The following is a 24,712-nucleotide window of genomic DNA, read 5'->3' on the forward strand; positions in this document are numbered from 1 at the left end:
TATATATATATATATATATATATATATATATACATATATATATATATATATATATATATATCTGTATATATATATTATATATATATATATATATATATATATATATATATATATATATATATATATAATCTGTATATATCTATATATATAAAAATAAGTTGTCTGTCTGTCTGTGGATCTGTGGATCAGGTGACGTCATGTTTCGGCTGACGTCATGAAATTAGTTGCCGTCATTTTTGCTATGACGGTGACGTCATTAAAGATATTTAAGACATATATGTTAACGTAGAAATCTATTAATGTTTAAGTTTAAAATGACTGATGAACTTACAATGGCAAAAGCCAATGAAGATGCTCAAAGAGTCTATGCCAAAAAACTTGCTGCTGATAGAGAAAGTCAGAAAAGAAAGCGTGCCGAGGAATCAAAAGAACAGCAAGGGAACAGGCTTGAGGCTAAAGAACGCAAAACCGCGCAGTTAGATGAAGATCCACCTGGACAGCGAGAGTCAAAACATATCAAAACTGAAAATGATAGCGATGATGATTGGGTTTGGGATTGTGACTTGGATAAGGTCATCAATGCCTACCAGATTTTAGTTAAAAAAACAAAGGTTCGGCGATATGTATTTCATAGTGACGCTGAAAAATAAAGAAGAAAAAGAAAACTGAAAAAAAGAAAAAATGTAAAAAAACTAAAAAATACTAAAAAGAAAAAACACTCAAAGAGAAATTACAGACCGGGACACAAATGACGACCGGGACAGAGGGAATATAAATAACTACCGGGACACTCAAAGAGAAATTACAGACTGGGATACCGGGACACAAATATCGTGAACAAAGTTACAGAAAGAGTGATCTATTGTCGTATGTACAAAATAACATTTCCAAATTAACGTCGGAACAAAAAGACATTTATGATACGATAGACTCAATTTCAGGACGTATACAACTACCTGCTGATTTCTGTAATTTAGTGACGTCCAAAAATGAATTGATTGAAAAAGTATTTCCGAATATTCTAAAAAATTATAAAAATAATAAATGGCTAAGTGAAAGAGCGATTCTCGCACCCAAAAATATAGACGTCCACGAAATCAACAATATTATTTTGACCAAGATTCGAGACCAGGCAGTCCTTTGCAAGTCAGTCGACACAGTTTTGGAACCAAATGAAGCGGTTAATTATCCATCTGAATTTTTAAATTCCATAGATCTTTCAGGGTTTCCACCACACGTGTTACAACAAAAAATAGGCGTACCAATAATACTTTTAAGAAATATCAACCCACCAAAGCTTTGCAATGGCACGTGACTTGCCGTAAAAAAAACAATGGAAAACCTAATAGAGGCCACAATCTTGACAGGGCCTTTGAGGGTGAGGCTGTTCTTATTCCTCGCATTCCCATGATTCCAACGGATCTGCCTTTTCAATTTAAAAGATTGCAATTCCCAATTCGATTAGCATTTGCAATCACCATTAACAAAGCTCAATATCAATCATTAGAAAAATGTGGTATAGATCTTAATACTGATTGTTTTTCCCATGGACACTTGTACGTTGCATGTTCGAGGGTTTGTAAACCTGACAATCTATTTATATGCAGCGACAATTGGACATCGAAGAATGTTGTATATTCGCAAGTTTTACGCAGTTAATTTGTATTGTATCTATCTATCTATCTATCTATATAAAAACGAGTTGTGTGTATGCATGTTTGTTTGTTTGTAAAAAGAGCGTTTGCATATGACGTCATTATTAGTGCATACGGCTTTGTATATGCACAGACAATGGGAAAGCCAAGAATGTTGTATATTTGCAATTTTTACGTAGTTTAACTCCTGCAGAGGAAATGAATGCTTGCCTGAAAAATTCTAATTTATGGGCACACGTAAAAATATTAAAATTAACTACAAATATGCGTGTCCGATTGCAAAACGATGACTCTGGTCAAACATTTTCAGATCAATTGCTGGCAATTGGAAACGGAAAGCTCCCAGTAGTGGGAAAGCCAAAAATGTTGTATATTCGCAATTTTTACGTAGTTTGAAACACATATATAAATCTATCTATATTCACAGGTGGGACACAGGGACACAACTACAATGGCGCGTAACTAATATGGCGCGTAACGACTTACGCGCGCGGGGGGGCTTGGGGGGGCGCGAAGCGCCCCCACCAACTAGGTGTTGGGGTGGCGCTTCGCGCCACCCCAACAGCTAGTAAATTTATATATATATATATATATATATAGATATATATTATATATATATATATATATATATATATATATATGTATATATATATATATATATATAATATATATATATATATATATATATATATATATATATATATATATATATATACTGACATTGTATATAAATCTTATATCTATTCAGGTAATGACCGCTAAGGAAGAAACAGTAGGTGAACTTGAGATTGCTGCTACTATGCCTTCTGAGAAAGTTGTCAGAGCAGTAGCTAAAGCTGTTCCAATTGCCGAAGATGAAGTGGCTGTGGCAACAGTTAAAGTGGCCACTGTTGTTTCCGATGATGACAATATACCACGTCTTTTGCATGAAGATGAGGGAAATTTTTGGCAAACAACTATTGGAAAGTTCAAATTTAATATTGAAGACCTCCCTGAAGAGCTACAAATTGTGTACAAAATTTTGAAGGTATATTCCTCCCTCTTTCGGTCTCTCTCTCTCTCTCTCTCTTTCTCTCTCTTTCTCTCTCTCTCTCCCCTCTCTCTCTCCCTCTCCTCTCCCCCTCTCTCTCTCTCTCTCTCTCTCTCTCTCTCTCTCTCTCTCTCTCTCTCTCTCTCTCTCTCTCTCTCTCTCTCTCTCTCTCTCTCTCTCTCTCTCTCTCCCTCTCTCTCTCTCTCTCTCTCTCTCTCTCTCTCTCTCTCTCTCTCTTCTGTCTTTTCTAATCTTAGGTTTCTATTTGTCTTTTTCTATAAATTCATCCTGATGGAAATTTAGGTTTTTTTTCCTATATATCCACTTAATATCTCTGAATACCTTTAGGCTTAAGAACTGTAATCTGTCTTCATTGGTTTGACGTCTATTTCCCCTGTCCAAAAGAGGTTCCTTATACCTTTCTTCAAGTGTACTTTAACCTTTCAGAAACCTCTGTATCTTCTCTTCTATAGTTTCTTATAACATATAGTCACTGGGATGAATCTTAAATTCCCTGAAAAACAAATCCCCGTGTTTCAAAATGCAGCCAAAGCTCTGTGGCCAAGATTTATAAGGCCTTATTTAGTTTTATCTCCATTTTTTCTGGTCTGTCGGTCTTAATTGTACCCAAAAAAGAAAAGAAGAAATTCCATAAACACAATTTAAACTATCCTCGAGCGTAGGCATCAATAAAAAAAAGAAGGATACAGTTTACGCCGCGGTTCTTTCAGGAAAAGCTTAAAATATAGATGGTTCTGCAATTGTTTTATCATACTTCTTCTTTTAAACTTATAACGTTTGAAAACGCGATATTTAAGGTGTGTTCCAAAAGCCAATTATTATTAATTATAACTAGTTTATCGTTGTTATTCTTATCCTAAAGTGCCGACTACTAAAAACGCTACCTCTTGTATGTTTATTATTAGCTTAAGAGACTAACATTTCAGTTTTTTCAGCACTCCTATTGTGAAAAATTCAGTTATCTGGTATTTTGGAACGCAAATATATTACTAGTTGTCAAATTAGTATTACAAACTATTTGTATATTATCATAAGTTATTATTACATCACGGATTATTAATGTAAAGATTATATATTGTAGATTGGAAACTATATAAAAGTTACATAAGGAGATTTTATATCATTACACATTACTATTATACACTATTCTAAATTATCAAAGTATTATATCTAAATATATTATTAATTAGCAAATCATTATTTGTTATTAATTATAGTTGTTATATGACAAACAAAGAAAATTTTGAAAACTAGAACGGGTCTATAGCCAGTAGGAAGAAAATAAATGAATATACGAATATTTCGCCTGTGTCAAACAAGGCAGCCTTGGCATGAAACAGAAAGAATTTAAAACATAACGGCATAAAAAGGTGGCAAATTTGAATGAAAAGAAAATAAAACTAAATATACACAATTGATACTCCATGACACAAACCACAGAAGCGGTATATCAAACAGTTCGTGGTAACGAACTGTAAACAAGGAGCAACCTGGCTCAATATTAATCGAAACTCTAAAAAACAGAATTTTGATACCGATAGATATATCAAAAGAATTGAATCTTATGCTGATTTTAAATTCATAAGTTTATTAAGCGTAGTCTTACCCATCAAAGGTTACGAGCCTGAGGAAACTTGCTTGATTTTTGAAAAACAGGAGAAATACCCCTGAAATTCATAGAATCTCAATGAAAATCTCACAATCAGATTCAGCGTATCAGAGAACCCTACTGTAGAGGTTTCAAGCTCCTATCTGCAAAAATGTCGAATGTTTGCCAGAGGAAAGATAACGGATGCTTTTTTTTCACAGGGGTGATCGTATCGACCAAGTGGGTCCAGAACATCGGGAAATGACTTAATCTAACGGAAATTAAAAGTTCCCGTGCCTTTTTTAAGTGACCAAAAAATTGGAGGGCAAGTAGGACCACGCCCTCGCCACTTTTCCCCTAAATAATCTGATCAAAATTCTGAGATAGCTATTTTGTTTAGCATAACTGAAAGGCCTAATAACTGTCTTTGGAAATAACAAGACCCCAGAGCCCGTGGAGAAAGGTATTTAAGTTATAAAATTTGCCCATTGTTTACGCATAGTATTTGTGATTGGAAAGTATGCATACATTTTTTGGGTGGGGAGGGGAGGACGAATTTTTGCTGGGGGATTTCGCGCGGGAGAACTTTCCATGGAGAGGGAATTTTTGCTATACTGGTGGAACTCGCCAATATTCCTATATGAAATTTCTTTATATGTCTTGCTTTCTTTTACTGGCTCAATTTCACGCATTGAGGTGTTAAGGGCAATCGTCCGGGGTAAATTTTCACCAGGATTGACTTGTCCAGAGAATATTTCCGTGGAGAGGGGGATGAATTTTTCCGTGGGGGTGGAGGCAGATTTCCTGACGTTATTTAAAAAACGATCGGAAATTAAATACAAAACAGCGTCTTTCGACTGATAGTAAGGAGCAATATTAAAACTTGAACTGAACAGAAATTTTTACGTGTACGAAGGAGTTTGTCCTCTCCTCAACACCTCGCTCTTTACGCTAAAATTGATATTTTGTCCCCATTCTTTAAAAACGACTCCTGAAACACAAGGGTCGTTTGATTTGAATAAGTATTAACTTTCTCAGAAATGCCAAGAAACTTTAGTATGAAAAGCGGGGTGTTGAGGAGGAGGAAACCCTCCTCGTATGCGTAATAATTTCTGTTCGTTTTATGTTTTAATATTGCTTCTTACTTTCAGTTGAAAAACTTATTATTTTTAATTTAATGTTATAAAAGAGTTACTCTTCTGAACAACAACAAAGAAGTACTAGAAGTCGGGGAGAGTGCCGCTGGTCCCCTGTCACCAGTATTAAAAGCGGTTGGGGGGGGGGGAGATAACTGTGGCTTCTCCTTTGTAATGTAACTAAAATACGGTTATAACCTTATAACCTGCGAAAACGTCTGTATGGGGAGGAAACCTCTCTTGGGAATCTCTCTTGAACATCTCTGTTTTCACGTCTGTTCAGATCGCCGCGTTCAGTGCTAGAGCAAGGGAGGGCAAAACCTTCTGGTATTAGCGAGCAGTACTCCTATCTATACTCGACAAACTGGATCAGCCTTTAGAGTGACACTTTTAGGTATCTTCTCTCGTATAAGGAATCCAGGACATTTATATGATAATTAGGGCTAAGGCCCCAACAAGAAGCAATATAAAGTGACAAAACGAATTAAAAATGAACTTAAGTTGACTAAAATTAATTTTTCTTGCCAAACACGGTCTTAGAATATGTTTTGAATAACACTTTTTTTTTCTTGAAGGAGCTGCCAGATGCAACAGGCATTGAAAATAGGAGTAATTTTTTACGTCTACTGACCTTACTCATTCTCCACGAAGACGCGTTGAATCGTGCATCTAAGGATCACAGAGGATTCTTTGCCTGGGCTCAAGAAAACCTAGCAATATCGACGTAAGTACTATCATATTATTTTAAGAACATGACATCATTGAGTATCCTTGTAGTATTACTAGTGTGTGTTTGCTACATAAATTTGCAAGTTGCTTAGGCCTTTGACAAAACGCTCGTTTTGACACTACTTGCTTTGAGTAAATGCTAAAAAAAATTGCTTATTTTAAGGAAAAAAAGAGGAGAAAATATAGAAAAAATGCAACCACTTTGCTGTTTTCGGACATCTTTAGGAAAATAGTACTTTTCGAACTTCTTTTTTCGCCAAGTTTTTCTATTCTAAAACAAAATTTCTATAAGCATTAAAGCTGAAATTTAGCTGTACTAAACGGGCTGCAAGGATTAGCATTCTAATGAGTGGAATTAAAAGAGGTAGTATAAAGGTGATCAACTTCGATAGGTTGCTTAATTTCGAATTATCAACTGTTTCCATCTACATAGAAATTAATTGTCAGTTAATTGTACAATGGTTTTGGACTACAAATTTATTGCATATTTGACAGATGTATTTACGTCCCCATAGGCTATATTTACGTCTCTAAAATTTGAAGATGTCACATCTTTATTTTCGTTTGATTACAATAGTCAAAATTCACTCCGATTTCGTTATGTGCTACTTCAATTTTGATTTTGAAGTTTTATTTAGATTTCAGTGGACGATTTGGTTGTTTTTTAATTCTTATTTAGTTGTCAGTTACATCCGTAAAATTGAATTTGTGATAACGTCAACTATTTACGTAATGGGTATAGCTCTATCAAAAGCTATATCATAGGCAGTGCGGTGCCTAAGCAAAGGGCGATGTGGGCACAATGCATTATTTATTTTTTTTTTTTTTCTTTTAGACCAGAGCTTTTTGTATTTAAGGAATTGTCGTAGAAACTTTGAAAAAAGGGTTCATTTGATTGGTAATTGGAAGAGCTTGTGCCCTTTTTAATAGTCAAAAATGATTGGAGGGTGACTAACACTCCTCCCACGCCCACCATTGCCCCAGACACATCCAATCAAAATTTTGAGAGATCCATTTCGTTCAATGTAGTTGAAAGGTCTGTAAATTGTGTCTTTGAGGATGATACCCCCTCTCCAGAGTCCTCAGGGAAAGGGTCGTAAGTTATGCCGTGGGGGTATATAACGTTTATATAGAAAGGGTGATCTACAAACTTCGCAAGGGGCTCATTCGATAGCTAAGCAGAAGTTTTAGTGCGTTTTTTGAGATTCAAAGTAATCGGAGGATGAATACTCCCCCCCCCTCTGTACCTCGTATTTTCCTAAAATACATCTGATAGAAATTCTGAGATGATTATTTGTTGTCGTAGAGACTTTCAAAAAGGCTCATTCGATTGGATGAAGGGGCTAGTGCCTCTTTTAATAGTCGAAAGTGATTAGAGGGCAACTAACCTCCTTCCCACGGTCAAGTTTTTATAGAAAGGGAGGTCGTATAAACTGCGGAGGGGGCTCATTGGATTGGTAATCATAAGTTCTAGTACATTTTTTAAGATTCAAAGTGATCGGAGGGCGGATACCTCCTCCCCCACACCTCGTATTTTCTTAAAATGCATCTGATAGAAATTTGAGGTGACCATTTGTTGTCGTAGAAACATCTAAAAAGGCTCATTCGATTGGAAATCGAAGGGGCTATTGGCTCTTTTAATAGTCGCCTCTTTTTAATAGAAGGCAACAAACCCGCCTCCCACGCCCACCATTTCTCCAGGCACATACAATATAAATTTCGAGATAGTCGTTTTGTTCAACGTTTTTCGAAAGTCCGGAAATTATGTCTTTGAGGATCACAACCCCCACAGCCCTCAGGGCAAAGGTTTAAGTTAGACCCTTGGAGCATTTAAGGTTTATGTAGAAAGGGTGATCGTATAAACTTCAGAAGGGGCTCACTGGATTGGTAATCAGAAGTTTCACTGACCTCTTTCAGATTTAGAGTGATCGGAGAGGGAGTGTCCCCCCACCTCATATTTTCCCGAAATGGTTCTGATAGAAATTTTGAGATGGCTATTTTTTGTCGTAGAAACTTCTAAAAAGGCTCATCTAATTGAAAATTGAAGGGGCTAATGCTCCTTTTAATAGTTGAAAGTGATATTAGAGGGCAAATAACCCCTCCCACGTCCACCATTTCCCCAAACACATCCGATCAAAATTGTGAGATATCCTTTTTGTCCCATGTAGCTAACGGGTCTGGAAATCATTTCTTTGAGCATGACAACCCTTCAGAGACCTCAGGACAAGGGTTCTAAGTTGTATCGTGGGGGCATATAAAGTTTTTATAGAAAGAGTGGTCGTATAAACTTTAGAAGGGGTTCATTGGACTGTTAATCAGAAGTAATAGTACCCTTTTTAAGATCCAAAGCGATCAGAGGGCGGATATCCCGCCCCCATACCTCGTATTTTCCTGAAATACATCTGATAGAAATTTTGAGGCGACCATTTGTTGTCTCAGAAACTTCCAAAAAGGTTCATTCGATTAGAAAGTGAAGAGGCCAGTGTCCTTTTAATAGTCGGAAGTGATTAGAGGGCAACTAACCACCCTCCCACGCTCACCGTATCCCCAAACACATCCAATCAAAATTTTAAGATTGCCATTTTATTCAGCGTAGTTAAAAGACCCGTAAATTATTTCTGTAAGGAAGACGACCCCCCCACAGCCCTCAGGGCAAGGGTTGTAAGCTATGCCCTGGGGAAAAATGAGGTTTTTTTTTTTTTTTTTATAGAAAGACTGGCCGTATAAACTTTGGACGGGGTTCATTGGATTCTTAATCAGAATTTCTAGTACTTTTTTTTTTTAGATTCTAAGTGGTCAGATGGTGGATACTCCCCACACCTCGTATTTTCCTTAAATTTATCTGATAGAAATTTTCAGATGACCATTTATTGTCGTAGGAACTTCAAAAAAAGTTGTAACTTACAAGACATGTAAGTTATGCCCCAAGGGTATATCAGGTTTTTGTGTAAAGGGTGGTCGTATAGAATCCGGAGGGGACTCATTGGATTTGAAATCAGATGTTCTAGTTCCCTTTTTAAGAGTCAAACTCCCCAAAACCCCCTCCCCCCTACGTCATGTTTTCCACAAATGCCATCCGAAAAAAATTTTCAGATAGCCATTTGTTCAGAAAGAGTCCAAAGATCATATAATAAGGCCTTTGAGGCGGACAGAATCCCCCAGAGTCTGGGGGTAAGGGTTGTAAATTATACCCCAGGGGCATATAAGGATCCTATGGAAGGGGTGGTCGTGTGAACTTTAGAAGAGGCTCATAAGATTTGAAATTTATAGTTCTAGCTCAGTCAAAAGTGATGGAGAACAACTAGCCTCCCTCCCTGACATCCTCTTTTCCCAAAACGCATTCAATTAAAATTGTGAGATTGCTAGTTTGTTACCAATAATCCAAACGTCATATAACAATGTCCTTGGGATGAACACAATCCCCCAGAGCCCATTGGCAGAGCCTGGGGCATATAATATTTTTCTGGAACGAGTGGTCGTATAAACTTTGGATCGGATGGAGCTCATTTGATTGGAAATTGGAAGCTTTAGTACTCTTTTTAAGAGTCAAAAGTTAATGGAGGGCAATCATATCCCTCCCCCCAAGCCTTTTATTCCCCAAAACATATCCGATTGAAATTTTAAGAGAGCTATTTTTTTCAGCCTTATTGAAAGGCCCCGTAATTATGTCTTTGGGGATTTCAACCTCCCCTCAGTCCTCGGGACAAGGGCTGTAACTTAGGCCATTCGTTCATTGTTTACACCTTGTATATGCTATTAAAAAGGTATGCATGTTTAAACTTATTTTCCAAGAAGACGAAGGGAACTCAGGTGAGACTTCCAGAAAATGTTGAGGGGAGTGTTGAACTAAATCAAAACAAGTTATGTGTATATGGATTGTCAAAAGGTTGTAAAATAGGAATAGCTGAGTATATTAATTTGGAAAATTCAGGAAATAATAGGGGAGATGATCAAGAAGTCAATTTTCGCATGCTATTAATGCTATTACAACTACCACCACCACTACTACCACACTACTCCATTTGGGATGATCAAAAAGGCAATTTTTGTATGCTATCAATACTACTACAACTACCACCACCACTACTACCACACTACTCCATTTACAGTATGAATGTAAAATTTGGATTAATTCCAAAGACACTATGTACATGCACATTGTCAAAATAGCGTATCTCATGAATTAATTTGGGTATTAAGTTCGAACTTTCTGAGAATGCTTCAAGGGGAAGATCATCTCACCAAAAGGCAATATGCGCACAATGCTGCTAATACTACTGTTACTGCTACATTTACTACTTCCACTTCTATGGCAACTGCTTTTAGGGCTAAGAGCATTGGGATGAAAATTTCCAAGAAATATATGCGCATACAGGTTATCAAAAGGGCATATCAGCAATGTCAAAGCGATGGCTTATTGTATTAAGTTGAAACTTTCAGGATTTTATGAGAGGGATGTTCTACTAACGAAAAGGCAATAGGTTAATATTACTGCTGCTGTACTACCGCTATTCAATTCTATTACTACTAATATCAATACTACTACTACGACTACTGTTACAACTATGCCTAAGGGTATGCAGGTGAAATTTTCAAAAATTTTGAGGGGGGAAGATGAACTGAATCAGAAGGCACCCTCTATATGCAGGTTATGCACTGCTTGATGTGGCGGTTTCAATTTTGTGTGCTCAAATTTTACGCTGAATAGTTTAAGACTTTTGTGAAGTTGAGCGAAGTTTAATCAGGAAAAAGAAACATTTTCTTTTCGTCCAAATAAACAATTTTTCAGGGATACAAAACAGAACTGAACTTAACATTTATGCATTTGAAGACATACTTTTTCATTGTGAGATATAAAATCCTGACACCAAAGTTAAATGTGACTCATATTAGGACTGAACTTTCCTTTGTCTCCTGCTTTTATCTTTTCTGCTTTTAACCTAATCAATAATGTTGATTATGTTCTTTATTATCTTAATAACCCTATAAGGTGTATTTAAAAAGTTATTCTTTTTGGAAATGAGCGTTTAAGCCACCGACTACACCCAGTTGAAGATACACCTTATTTTTCTTATCAATCCAGATCATTTCCAACTGAGGTATAGATTTTTTTTTTTGTATAGGATAGTAATCAATCATAGAAGGCAAAATAAGTTGGGATTTGCGAGACTCCTCTTCTCTTTTCTGTCACCAAGAAATCTTGGTGATTGATCTAATTTTTATCAATAACTAACCGCCGAAAATGATCTCTTATTGATCGTTAAAAACGATCTTTAGTGTTTTAAAAGTAGAATTGACGCATAAAGACATATGTCAAGAAAACATCTATATTGAACTTCTATGTTTATTTAATATCCTGTTGTTTTCCTACTCAGGAAACAGGCTGATGTGTTTTTGGGAAGCACATGGAATTTAGATAGATGTTAAATTAAAAGAAAACAATTTTTTCAGCTGAAAGTAAGAAGCAACCTTAAAACTTATAAAGAACAGAAATTATTCCATATATGAGGGGGGTGCCTCTTTCTTAATTCTCACTCTTTACGCTAAAGTTTGACCTTTTGTCACGATTCTTTACGAAACACTGCCCAAACACAAGGCGCGTTGAATTCGAATGTGAAGCATTTTTAAACAACTTTAAGACTTTAACGTAAAGAGTGAGGGTTGAGGGAGGGATACCTCCCTTCATATATGTAATAATTTCCGCTCGTTTAAAGTTTTAATGTTGCTCCCTACTTTCAGTTGGAAAAACTTATTTTTTTACATTTAATTTCTGGTTGTAATTCATGGCCTCTCCTTGTGTAACATTTCCTCTTCCCCCAAAAACTCTCCTCCCCACGGAAATTATCCCTGGGGAAAATTTATCTCGCAGAAGATATCTCCCCCCCCCCAAAGAAAAGAAAAGATTCTGCATAACTCTCAATAACACATGCTGTATTTGAACAACATACAAGTGGCGTAGCTTGCAGCCCTTTCCCCAGGGACTATGGGGGGTCACGTCATCCCCAAAGGCATAGTTATTGGACCTTCCAACTATGCTGAATCAAATCAATATCTCGAAATTTTGATCAGATGTCTTCGGGGAAAAGGAACATGAGATTAGGGCTAGTTGCCCTTTAATCTTTTTGGCCCCTTAAAAGGAGCACTAGAAGTTTTGTTTTCCGATCAAATGAGCCTTTTCTGAACCTTCTGGGATTGCTGGTTCGATACGATCACGTCTTGAAAAAAAACAAAAAAACAAATGAACACGCATCGTTGATTGTTCTTGCGGCCAAAAATGCAAAATCCATATTTATATGTATAGGAACTTGAAACCTCTACAATAGGATTCCCTGATACACTGAATCTGATGATGTGATTTTAATTCAGATCGCTTGACTTTTTCTCTCTTTTTCGTCAAAAATCAGGCGAATTTTCTCAGGTTTGTAGCTTTTGATGAATAAAACTAAAATTAATGAACTTTATAGCTGTTATTCTTACTCTGAGGGGTAAAATGCTTTTCTAAACGGTAGTGCTGCCATCTATTTAAAAACCCACTGAGAGCAGACCTAAGTAAAACACATTGGACAATTTTGAGAAACTTATGAATATATTTGAAATAGGTCATTATATTATAATTAATATAAAAAAATCATCTTCCCAAATCAAATTTTAAGGGAAAAAACTATTACTGGGTGATGCTTTGTTCTGTAATCACATTACTGACAAAAAGAAGCTTTACTTGCATAAACTGATAATGTCTTCTTTTCTCTAGCATTAGGTATGCTCAAAGTTAATTAATTTAAAGATGTTAATCTAAGGAACAACTGACGAAGTTTAAAAAAAAATAGCCTTTAATAACCTATTAAAAAATCGTAACTTATATATCGATTTAGCTTGTCCTATTTCTGTTCTTTAGAAAGAGTGGAAAAAGTCAATAGTACCCAAAGTTTCTAAGGTTTTATTTAGTATTCTAACTATTCAAGGTTTTGGCCACTTCTTCAAGAGTCAGACTCGCAGTCTGCCCAAGCAGCCTCCAAGCTAATACTCCATTGCGCAGCTCTACCTCTTGGATCGGAAATTCTTTGGAATCTAATCGAGAGTGATTTCAAGGATCCAGATTGGAAAATTCGATTCGGAGCAGGTATTTTATCTATAGTCCTTTAAAAAAAGAAACATTGTGGACAGCCTCTACTATCGTTGTAAGAACAATGCTTCACATATTATTTGTAAATGGTATCGAAATTTAATTTTGAAATTGCTGATGGATAAATAGTTCACCGTTGACGCGACTTGCGCAATTTATATGAAATTATCCGTATATGCAACCAAAATATGAAATAGTCTGTAAGTACACAAGTTATGAACCGTTAAAATTTATTGCGAAGACTTGAATTTTTTTTTAAATGTATATTTTCAGACGTATATTATTTGACCATATTTAAAAACACACTGGTGGAACGTTATTTGCCTGAAATATTAAACATAAACGGAAGTTGTTAAATGTAAAGTATTAAAACTATAGCTGTATATGATTTGGTCTTATTCAAAGTCAACGCGTTTCACTATTAAATTTACAATCCTCGATTTAGTTTGTAGATCTAAAGATTATAGTGCACATTTTCTCATTTAATGATTCATTACTGTGTATGCTGTTATTTTGTGATAATTGGCTGACAAGTCCCTGTAGCAGCGAGGTTAACGTCGAAAAAATCGTTTTTATTTCTCTTTCATTCTGTTCCGAACCATTTCCATTCGATTTGATAGTGTTTCCATCCAGGGGCATAATGTATTCACCGCCAACCCTTATCATTGATAAGACTGTACCAGCAATCTGAGATACTCAAAAAGGTTACAATTCATATATATACATAACAAATTATTCCTTTTTTTAATACAGAATAGTTTGGAATTCAACCCCTTTAGTCTCTAATGATACTGAGGTGTGCAAAGTTAGAAATAGTTTTTGGAGACGCCAGATGGTGAAAAATAAATTCTTGCCAGAAAACCCTCAGGGAGGGTGATATGAGGCTGAATGATTTGTTCTCGTATAAAGGTCTTGTAGTTCAATTACCTTAAACTGTACGCTAATGGTTTGGAAGGTGACAGTTGCTGCCACTTACCCATTATTCTGATCGTCGTTAAAAGGAGTATTCTAATGCGTTAGCCAAACTTTGGATTTAAAGCATTTTCTTAGGGAGGGGACATCACATGTCGGAAAAGTAAATTCTCGGGGTAGGTTCTTCTAAATTCTCTAATAGTGATCCTTGGATCAGTGTTTGTACATTTTTTATATTGTATATACATTGTGCTTTGCTCAAAGCTTTCTCAAATATTTTACCCACTTGCAGTTATATAAATGCAACGGTCAATCACATAACGAGAATATGAGGAAAACCTTTGAATATAGAACCGAAAAAAAAAATTTCGAACGAATTATGAAATACTTTGTCTAGTAATTTCATGTATAACTAATTAAAATCATTTGTCTTGTTCTTTCTTTTAGTTACAGTAACCCAGTTCTTGACTCGCTCAAATTTTAAGTCCTAGGTTTGCCCTGATAGCAAGAATGTATTTCCGTGGGTTGGGGGGGGGGGTAATTAATTATAGCATCATCTAATTAAAAAAAAGTGTGAAATATTTTCGTTGAACAAGCATGCCTGTGTTAAAGTAATTTCAAGTTGATTGAATTTGTTGTTTTTGTTCAACATTTATCTTAAAGTAAAAATTTTTCATTCGGATGTGTATCTCCTTGATTGAGGTTCCGCTTACAACAACCTTGCGACTACTGTAATCAAACGAAATTAAATCTGTGTGGTCTTCAAATTTTGGAGATATACGTATTTGGAGATGTAAATATATCAGTCAAATATACAATCAGTTTGTAGTCCAAAACCATTGTTTGTATACTTAACAGACAATAAATTACCTGGTAGACGGGAGCTGTTGGTAATTCGAAAGCAAAAAACCTATCGAAGTTGATCACTTTTATGCTACATTTTTTAATGTTACTAATTAGAATGTTAGTAGTTGCAAACCTTTAAAAACAGCTAAATTTCAGTTCGTATGCTTATAGAACGTTTGTATCAAAATTGAAAATATCGATGAAAAAAAAAGAAAGTAGTACTTCTCTTAAGATATCCGACAGCTAACTCGTTGCATTAAAATATATATATTTTTTCTCTTTTATTCCTCAAAATAAACAACAATTTAAAAATTTTCTCATAACAAGCATTATCAAAACGAACTTTTTGTCAAAATGCCCCAGGAACTTGCAAACTTATGTATTAAATTAATTCCAGACAGGTTGAATTTGTTGTTAAAGTAAGAAAATTTCATTCGGATATCTGTCTCCTTTACCGAAGTTTCGCTTATGGCAACCTATGACATTCGATGAAGCATTTTGGCTATGACATTCAGTAACCCATAACATTCGGTAAAGCAAAGTTATGTTTACTAAGATGTGTGAATACCTGTGTTTCAATGTTAACAAGAACGCTTATGGTCCAATGGGAGTCTTGAGACCTGTTTGGCCGATGTTGTCTCATAAGATATTTTCCCAATTGTAAACGACTTGGATTTGATGAATTTGCCGGATATAAAGTGTCAGTTTTAATCTTTACTAAGAAATGAAGGATCTTGAGCTGCATTTATTTGGCTAAATTGGCCTCTATGGATTTTGTTCGAGTGTGCTCAAAATTGTCCAGTATTCGGGCTGGTATCTGGCAATAATGAGATGAAATGCATGTTTTGGTTCCAAAATTTAACTACAACGTATGCAAAAGCTTGTTTTTTATTTAAAAAGAGAATAAAGTTTATTAGAACATCATCAGCAATTTTTTTTTTACTTTACCTATTTCTTTCACCCGGCTGCTGCTTCTAGTCGGTTATTATACAAATCTAGATTTTTTGCCAGGTTTCAGTTTCATGTAAAACACCCATCTTTTTCTATATCTTTTTCTTTTTCTAAAAGATATTTTCCTATATGCTATCATTTTCCAAGAATTACGAGTTTACTTTGTCATTTATTATATATAAAACTCAAAATCTTTAAAATAACATTCAGAATCAAATACTGATGTTATAGATAATCAAACTGTAACAAAATGATTTATTCTAAAGCCAGTAGCTCATCTCATCGGTCTGATTTCTTAGCATTCAAGTTGAATTAGAAGTATTAAGGTTTTAATTTAGAAAACATATATTTTCTTTAGAAACCCGGCGGCATTTACTTTGCAGTGTTTCCTTTTTCTTTCTAGTGGAGAAGGTCTACATACTTGCTCAAATGGGTGATTTAGGAACAATTCGGGGAAGTAGAAATCTCCAATCTCTAATGGCGAATGCATTTTGTTTCCTTATTGGTTCTTTAGATGACATCAAATTACCTGTTATGAGAAGGGCCCAGACTTGCCTCGAATGTATGAATGACGATTCACTTAGAGTAAGCAAGCCTTTTTATTGTTTTTATTTAGATAATTAAATACCATATTATTCAATACCTCACCCCAACTCGTCCGTTTTTAAGTTTTTAGTTTGTCTGTCCAAACTATTTAGAATTGATTGAGTAGTTTTACCATATCTTGCAGAGCTTGGATAAGAGATTGGAATAAACGACAGAAAATTAAAAACAATACATACTCTCCCATAAATCTTAGAAAAACCATTTATTTTATGTCTTGTTTCCCAAATATAGAGATATTCAGTTTTAATGAAACTTACATGATTAGAAGGTATGAATTTCAGGAAATAGCAGTCCCTAAAGATTTACTAACATAGGTGCTAGGAAAACACTAAAAATCAACTCTAAGGAAATACCATTTAAGCTATTTGGCAGATTTGGGAATTAGCTGTGTTGCTACCCGCCTTGATTAAAACCTTGCCAACGCAAGGGAGATTAATTGCATTTAATTTTCAGTCAAATTTCATAGTCGTACCGCAGATTCTCAATAGCTCTTTATTGTGGCAGGTCCCCTGGGAGAATTTTCTAATGAACCCTTTGTCTTTGAAATCGTCGGCCGACACTTACGTTCGCAAAATGATTGTAAGATATTCAATCCCTTTAAGTAAATTTTACTAAGATTAAATTGTAAAATTAACTAAAATCCTGTTTAAAATCATACTTTTACCTAGTTGTCAAATAATCTATGTAATCTGTAATCTATAATAATTATAATCTAACAGATTGTCTATGTTTACCGATAAATTTATCTTTTTTTCATCATACGTATTGACTTGTAGTCTTGGTGCTAGTATTAAATAAAATTTTATTTGAAAATAAATTCAAAGTAAATTAATGCGACTCTAAGAATTATGCAAAAAAGAGTCATTATTGTACATTGTTAATATTACATGATGTGTATACTGTTAATATATAGTTTAAAGTATAGTGATATTGATTTGTTATACATAGAAATTATTTTAGGAGGGATGCACGGTTTAGGAGCTAATGTACGCGTTAAGTTAGATTTTCTTTGTTATTTTGAGACAGTCATTCTGATAGCATAACTAGTGTGTAAGTTGTCTTTGTTGCTGATTGTGACCAGTATTATCATCTGGTTTTACATTTGTACCTTTTTTTTGAAAATCGTGGCTAGAAAGAACTTAAAAAAAAAAAACTTATCCAATTCCTCCTTTCTTGTTGTGTAGTTAAAAAAAAAACTTTTTGACATGACAACCAGTGTGACGAGGTTCGAGTTCTGGATAAATTCCCCTGGTGAGATTTTCGAAACGTACAAAACGTATCCATCTCAGGTATAGTCTTATTTCATTGCATGAATATTTGTAAATAAATGACTGATAATATAATCAAAGAATAAATGAAAATGAGAAAAACTAAAAAAGAAAGATGCTATTTAGTATATTCTTTGTGAATTTTCTTTTGCGAGTCTTCATATAAATGATCAGATGTTATCGATAGCTAAAAACAAAAAAGGTTGCAGTCTAGCTTTTCCGAACTGCGAAACCTGTTGAGGTTTTTTTTTTATCCTTTGCCACTGACAGTTATGAAACTGACTACCAAAAAGTATATTTTCTCTGCAAAAAATGATTTTAAAATTATTTCATCTAATAATGGCATAAAAAAAAAAAAAAAAAAAAAAAAAAAAAAAAAAAAAAAAAAAAAAAAAAAAAAAAAAAAAAAAAAAAAAAAAAAAAAAAACTGAGACAAGTGGGCAGTGAGGGATCAAGGTTTGGGCATTAACTGCTTTAATAATATAGCTGCTTGGGGAAAGATGAACTGCTATCAGCCTTTCTATGACTGAGCTCTGAACGATGCTCTATTATGATTCTCGCCATCTACTGTAAAAAATCGCAATACATTTCTTGATGATGGACCTATTTTTTGTATGATTTGGCTAAATTTATCTTAGGATAAGGTTTTTGGCGTGTTCTAGTACTTTCTTTCATGTAAATATTAAATATCATTTTGACGGATAGGCAAACCTAGGGAACATATGTCACTGAAGTTCAGGTTGTTGACTTAAATCCTGAAAGAATATTGTCAAGTAATGACGGTAGTTTTTTGATGTCGTTTAGATTTTGTTCTGTAAGTTCCCTACCGTTTATTATGATTTAAAAAGTCTTTTTTATAACCCAACATTGAATGTTTTTTATTTTAGAACTTGCACAGTCGCCTATAAGTAAAACTGTTAATTTAGTAACTTTTGTCGCTTCAAACTTATTGACGGTCCGTACCAAAAATATTTAAACAGGATCAAATAGTATATAAAATAGGATTATAACCTGATTATCAAGAGATCAACAGGCATCCAATGTACGTATTCGATAAATCTGTTTGGCTTTCAGTTGCAAAATAAAGTGTAATGGCAACAATAATGAAAAAAACAGCTAAAATATTTGAAAAAAATTGTTTTTAAAATCAAATGTTGGAATCCCGGAGTGTCCACTTCCATCAAAAGACTGATATAAACAATCAATTGCTTTATCTTAAAGCCACGATTTCTTGGAATGGAAATGCCGTATATATAGCTTTATTTTTGAATATTGTGCTTTTTAATCACAACTAAGTACCACATTTATGGTCCTTAGCTTTTACAGCACGTTTTTATGTCTTGCTTTAATTTCTACTAAAACGTTCTGCTCTGATTTTTCAGTGTCTTTGTTGGTGTCTGGAGCAGCAATTCGATTGCTTTGTGGCGGATCGACCACAGATTATCCAATGTTTACAAGTTTTGCACAATTGCTTGCCAAAGCGAAAAATTCTTTCGTGGAATTTCTTTCTCGAAAGGTTCGACGTGATTTTTATTGAGGTTCAAATTCATCTTCAGAAAACTGGAGATATTGCTTATCCTAGAGGTGATTAATATGTTTTTTTCTTTTAGAGATAGGGAGAGATTGATTAACCAAAAAAAAACACAATGAATTAAAATATGAAACAAATGCTACAATTTACAGTCACTCCGTCTCTAGAGATCTGAGTGAGGTCTGTTCTAGAGTCTTACCTTATTTTCAGTTATTATTATAATTATTGCTATGATTATTATATATGCCGGCGCCATGTATAATAAAATATCTGATTTGCTGCTAGTATTTTATAAAGGTTTTTAGATGATTATTGAGTCTTCTTTTGAAAGAGTCAACAGAGAAACTTTAAGGGATAACTTCCTCAGGAAGATCAATCCAGATCGAAGTCCAGCGTCGGGTGAAGCTGTTCCTCAAGTATCCTGTTCTTGGTTTACCAGCCTCAAGATAATTGGGCTGAGCTATGTGCCTTCTTGTCTGCCTCGTTGGTTGGACAATTAGGGGTACAATACGAGAAAGCTCTAGAGAAGGAGATGAATTCAAGTTCTTGTAGACAAAAGCCATCGACGCACCATCAAACCTCTCACTAACAGACTGGAAAAAGTCATGGGGAACAGCTAAACCTCCCCTATTAACCCTGTTTTTGATCTTTTGGAGTGGTGCCAGTAATATTTTCAGAGCAAAAGCAAACAGTGGGCATCCATACTTGGCAATGTGTCTGATGGAATACTTAAGTGGGATGGTCTGATTCATATTTGACTGGAAATCAAATGTTATCCGAACTCTTTTATTTGTCTCTTTGTCCGAGATCAGATATTTTTTTAAGTACTTTCGTCTTTTGTTTTCTGAGTTAGATCCCCTCTTCAGTCCTTAGTTAATAATCATCGCTGCATCGCAGTGCTCATATTTGAATTTCTTCTACCGTCGTTTACGCTTAATTTCAGTTATTTAATTTGTTGCTTGTGTGTGACCTTGCAGTAACGAAACGGTAAGTAGTTTGTTACTCCTAGTATCAGATTTATAATAAATATTCCTACTTTTATTATAATTTTTCTATAATTTCTATTTTTGTATATTGGGCCTGACAATAGTATACTCAGCAAAAGATAAACGAGTACAGAGTATATTGTCATCGACTCTGTAACTCCTAGAAAGAGCTCCAACAATCCTTGGAATTGTTATTCGAACAGTGAATGTTACATAAGAATATTGATTCAAGGATGTTGTATAAATGTTTTCATTTTTGGGTGGGTTTAATATCAATCACATGCAAATTTTTCTTCAGGAAATATATTTACAATGCTTAAAGTTACCACTAAGTTAAAGTTAGCTTCGCGAAAAATTAGTTTTTTGTTTAATTCACCAAAATATTCAATGATTTCTTTTTTTAGATCTTCGTAACAGCGATATAGGCTCGGATGGCTTTTCAAAAAAGCTTATTCGAGCTCAGGAATCCCTGTGTCGATTTACCGGCCAGCAGGATACTACTAAAGGGATGAACAAAGAAGAAGTATCCATCTCCGCTCAGGGTATTCGGCCTCTTAGCTCCAAGATTCCACCCTCATATAAACGTACAATGTCAGCACCATCTAATATTTTTACCAAAACCCAGGAGAAAGGTACTACAACTATAGCCTAATCTAGCCCATTTAATTAATTTAGCCATTTTTCTTTCGTTATTAGCTTGTTTTTCTCTTTACGTTTATTATATTATAGTTCCACCGTAAGCATAGTCGTATTTTCCTATAGAGGAGCCCGGTTTATTTGTTAAATTAGATACTTTTGTAATTGTAATTAACTGTCTGTCAAATATTTGCTTTTGAGTCTGGATGTTGATGCTTTGGAAAACCTCCGATGCCTTAGTGGAATGACTGTATGTCAAATAATGCGCTGTAGGGAAAGTTGTGGCTAGATTTCCCTATCTAGGGGCAATAATGAAAGGAAGGCTAAAATGGATAGGTTACGTTTTACGAATGAGGGATGACATAATTGTCAAAGATTACGCTTATTTGCCACCAACATGGAGGCCGAACGATAATCAGGTTATCCCTGAGTGGAGTGAGAAGAGGTCATCAGTAAGGATTTAGAAGAATTAGAACTTCTTGCGAGACGATAAAGAGTGGAGCTTTGAATAGATTGGTGTGGAGGAGTGTGTGCAGACTTGTTTGTCTGAGATGACTAGGAGCTGAAGTGATTTGTTAAAAGTAGTAGCAGTATAATTGCAATTGACTTTCCTTCTGACATTTTCAAAGTATTCCTAACAAAAAAAATCAATAATTTGAAATAGAAATCTGTCCAATATCTATAACAAAAGCAACTGTTGCTGGTAGAAGCTTTTAAATATGTCTTGGCTAAACTTTACAAAACTTTGCATATTTTATGCATATTCAGACGTAGTTTTTACAATTTAGATCTCTTAAAGAATTTTCTTTGTTAAAAACTATGGTTTCTCTTTTCACACTTTAGTATAAAAAAAAATTCGAGCGAGATCGAAAAACTAAATTGAAATTGAAGAGTAAAATCTATTCCTAACTTAAAGGGTAGCCAAAAGAGGTTTCTTACTACCTTAAAGGGAGCCCGGGAATTGGGCTCTTTGTTTATATATTTGTTTGTATATTATGTGTATATGCGTGCAATGCACTCTAAAATCGATGGATTAAACAGTATTAATTTTTAATTGATTTTGTAAATTTTTCCTTTCTAATTTGTTTACAGGATAGTTATCTTGTACGCAAAGTAGAAAGGAAAAATTTACAAAATTCTCGTTAAAAAGACTTGATCAATTTGTGATGTTTGACATGGCTCACTCTGCCCGAAAGAAGTTATGGCCAGGGTCGAATGAGGAGGGGAAAAGACCCAAAGTCCTTACTATCTTGCCTGGATGGAACAAGTCCCATCAGAAAACGTGTGAAATGTATACATATGAAAATATTACAAGTCAATTCAAATAAACAAATGCTTAAAAAAAATTAAGATGCTAGCAAATATTTGACTTCTAGATATTACATGGTCAAGGGCGTGGGTTATGTTGTCCTTTTAAATATATATGGGGATATTTTTTTGAATAAACAAGTAAAATTTTGTATCTTCACAAGTTTTGTTTGTTGCTTCCTGTCACAGACTTTAGTTTATAGAACCTTTGCTATTTTCTGCCTTTTCTCCCTTATCAATTTTCATTTGTAGTTTCACTCTTTCAATTTTCTGTATTGTTGCACTTTTTAATTTATTTATCGTACTTTACGTTTCCATTTTAGAAAGTGACAAGTATAACTACAGTCGCCAATTTTCTGCGCCCCTTTTGAAAAATAGACCGCATCGGGGATACATGGGTAAGAATTTAGAAACGTACTTTTGATTTTATATCTTCCTCTGTATCCGAGTTCACTGTGGTTGTTTTGAATTAATTCTGTCTCTGTTTACTTTTTTTCTAAGCTAGGCACATTTGCTTGAGCTATGGAAGGTTTCTTTAGCAACAGAAACTATAACGATTTTTAGTTTTATTCAAAGGATACTTAGGCAATTTTCGTAAATTTCAGCAGTTAAAAATATTCTAAGGATTTAATAAAGTAAGAGGAAGAACTATTACAAAAGAAAGAAAAAAAGATTTATCAATTGTATTGACAGTTCAAAAAACTTGTAAAGAAATACGCCTAAATAATTAAGTGGGTTGCTAAGTGCCAATATATTGTTTAAACAGTGAAAAAGATCAAACAAGTATGTATAATGAAGTTTTCTAAAAAGGATCGCAATTACGACTCGCTATCTCAGAACCACGTATCTGCACTTGAAACAAGTTTGGTCTGAGATGTAAAGGAATCTTGACGTTGATGTTGGACTGAATTTTCTTTTAATTGAAAGACTCTAATCATGAAAAGAGAAAAAAGAAAAGTCATCAAGCCACGTATATAAAAGTTGGAATATCCTGTTTTGGGAATCTACAGGCAAACTTAAAATTCAAATAGGACTTTGTACTTGAAATTCCAACACAAACAAATAATTGAGGAAAGGTTAGAAAAAAGGGAAAAAATAGCAATTGCCATAAATAGTAACAGTGTGAAGCATGAAGGTAGTAACAGCCGTGTGTTTGTGCAATGACTTTGTGTCTCCTGTATAAATCCACTCTATGGGTTCTGCATATCCACTCTATGGGTTTTATTGACGAACATTTGGCTGTTACTACGCTTACGTTCTGCATGATTCTTACCTTTTGATAACAGCTGCTTAATATCACATTTCATTGATAGTATGGCCAAAAATTTAGCAGTGACACGTCTGGATGTACACTATCTGATGCCTCTGTTTTGGTATGGTTCTTGCTTTTAATATGCTGCCGAGCTTAGCGTAAAAGATATATCCCTATTTTTGACGTTTTCTAAATTTTTGCTAAGTATAAATAATAAGGAGTTAGCCCAATTTATGTCTAAAAAAGAATGCCAGATTTTAAAAGCCTGTTATTTATATTTGTTATGGTTGGCAACATTGTTTTTACATGTTTTCTTATCACTGACCATCGAGGCCACGTTTTGATACTGTGCTTTTGTTTTCCAATTTAATGTTTGTGGTGTATGGTCAGAAATTCGATTTAAAGTAGGTTTTTATCTGTCGTTCTTTTTTAAACACACTGTAGAATATCCTGACCATAGGTTTTACGAAAAGATTTTACTTAGAAACCATCTTAAGTACTACTAAAAATACAAAGGCTAACTAAAACATATTCAATGTGCAGCAATATTAACATGTTAAACATAAATGACCCCAAAATGATGTGCTTTATCCATAGGCCTGCATTCAAAAATAATTTCTCGTCGTTAATTTGAGCCGTATTAACTACTTAGCTTATATTAATAGTGACAGGTAAAACTGATGTATCCTTGAAGCAAATGTAAATAAGTAGATGCGGTGAATGGATTCGCAAAAATGCTCTTTACGTTTTACAACTTACGTCAGCAATAAAGCCACTTTAGAATAATTAGAATAGTTTTGTATATTAAAGATCCATTACTCCCTTACAGGTACTCCCTTACCCTTACAGGTAGAGAAAAAAATGGAGATAAAGTCAATATTTTTAATGAAATTAAATAGTTTCTTTTCAGCGATTTGTTATTATTTCAAAATGAGGTTTTATCTACAGTTTTCTGGCTCGATATGTCAATGCATGCGTACAACCTTTGACATGACCGGATGGAGCCCAGATATTCTTGAAAATCTGATACTGAGCCGCTTTTCCTTTATCTTATAAAAATCCAACAACTAAAAATTAGGAAATTAGACAGAAAACTGCAAAGGAAAATGACTAACTGTTAAGTAGTGGGTCTGA

At 34.5% G+C, this 24,712-nt stretch overlaps 1 protein-coding gene across 1 annotated transcript in view; it reads left to right on the forward strand.

Moving 5' to 3' along the window:
• LOC136027128 (protein unc-79 homolog) overlaps window positions 1-24,712 on the forward strand; it is a gene marked incomplete in the record, with an annotated part of 218,865 nt that overhangs the window by 102,512 nt on the left and 91,641 nt on the right. The window contains 7 exon segments of the mRNA XM_065704088.1: window positions 2,404-2,682; window positions 6,006-6,154; window positions 13,122-13,279; window positions 16,395-16,576; window positions 19,248-19,449; window positions 20,787-21,014; window positions 22,650-22,724. Of these exon segments, the coding sequence (XP_065560160.1) occupies window positions 2,404-2,682; window positions 6,006-6,154; window positions 13,122-13,279; window positions 16,395-16,576; window positions 19,248-19,449; window positions 20,787-21,014; window positions 22,650-22,724 (1,273 nt within the window).

This window comes from Artemia franciscana, chromosome 5 (genome assembly GCF_032884065.1).
Source record: "Artemia franciscana chromosome 5, ASM3288406v1, whole genome shotgun sequence".
Lineage (NCBI taxonomy): Eukaryota > Metazoa > Arthropoda > Branchiopoda > Anostraca > Artemiidae > Artemia > Artemia franciscana.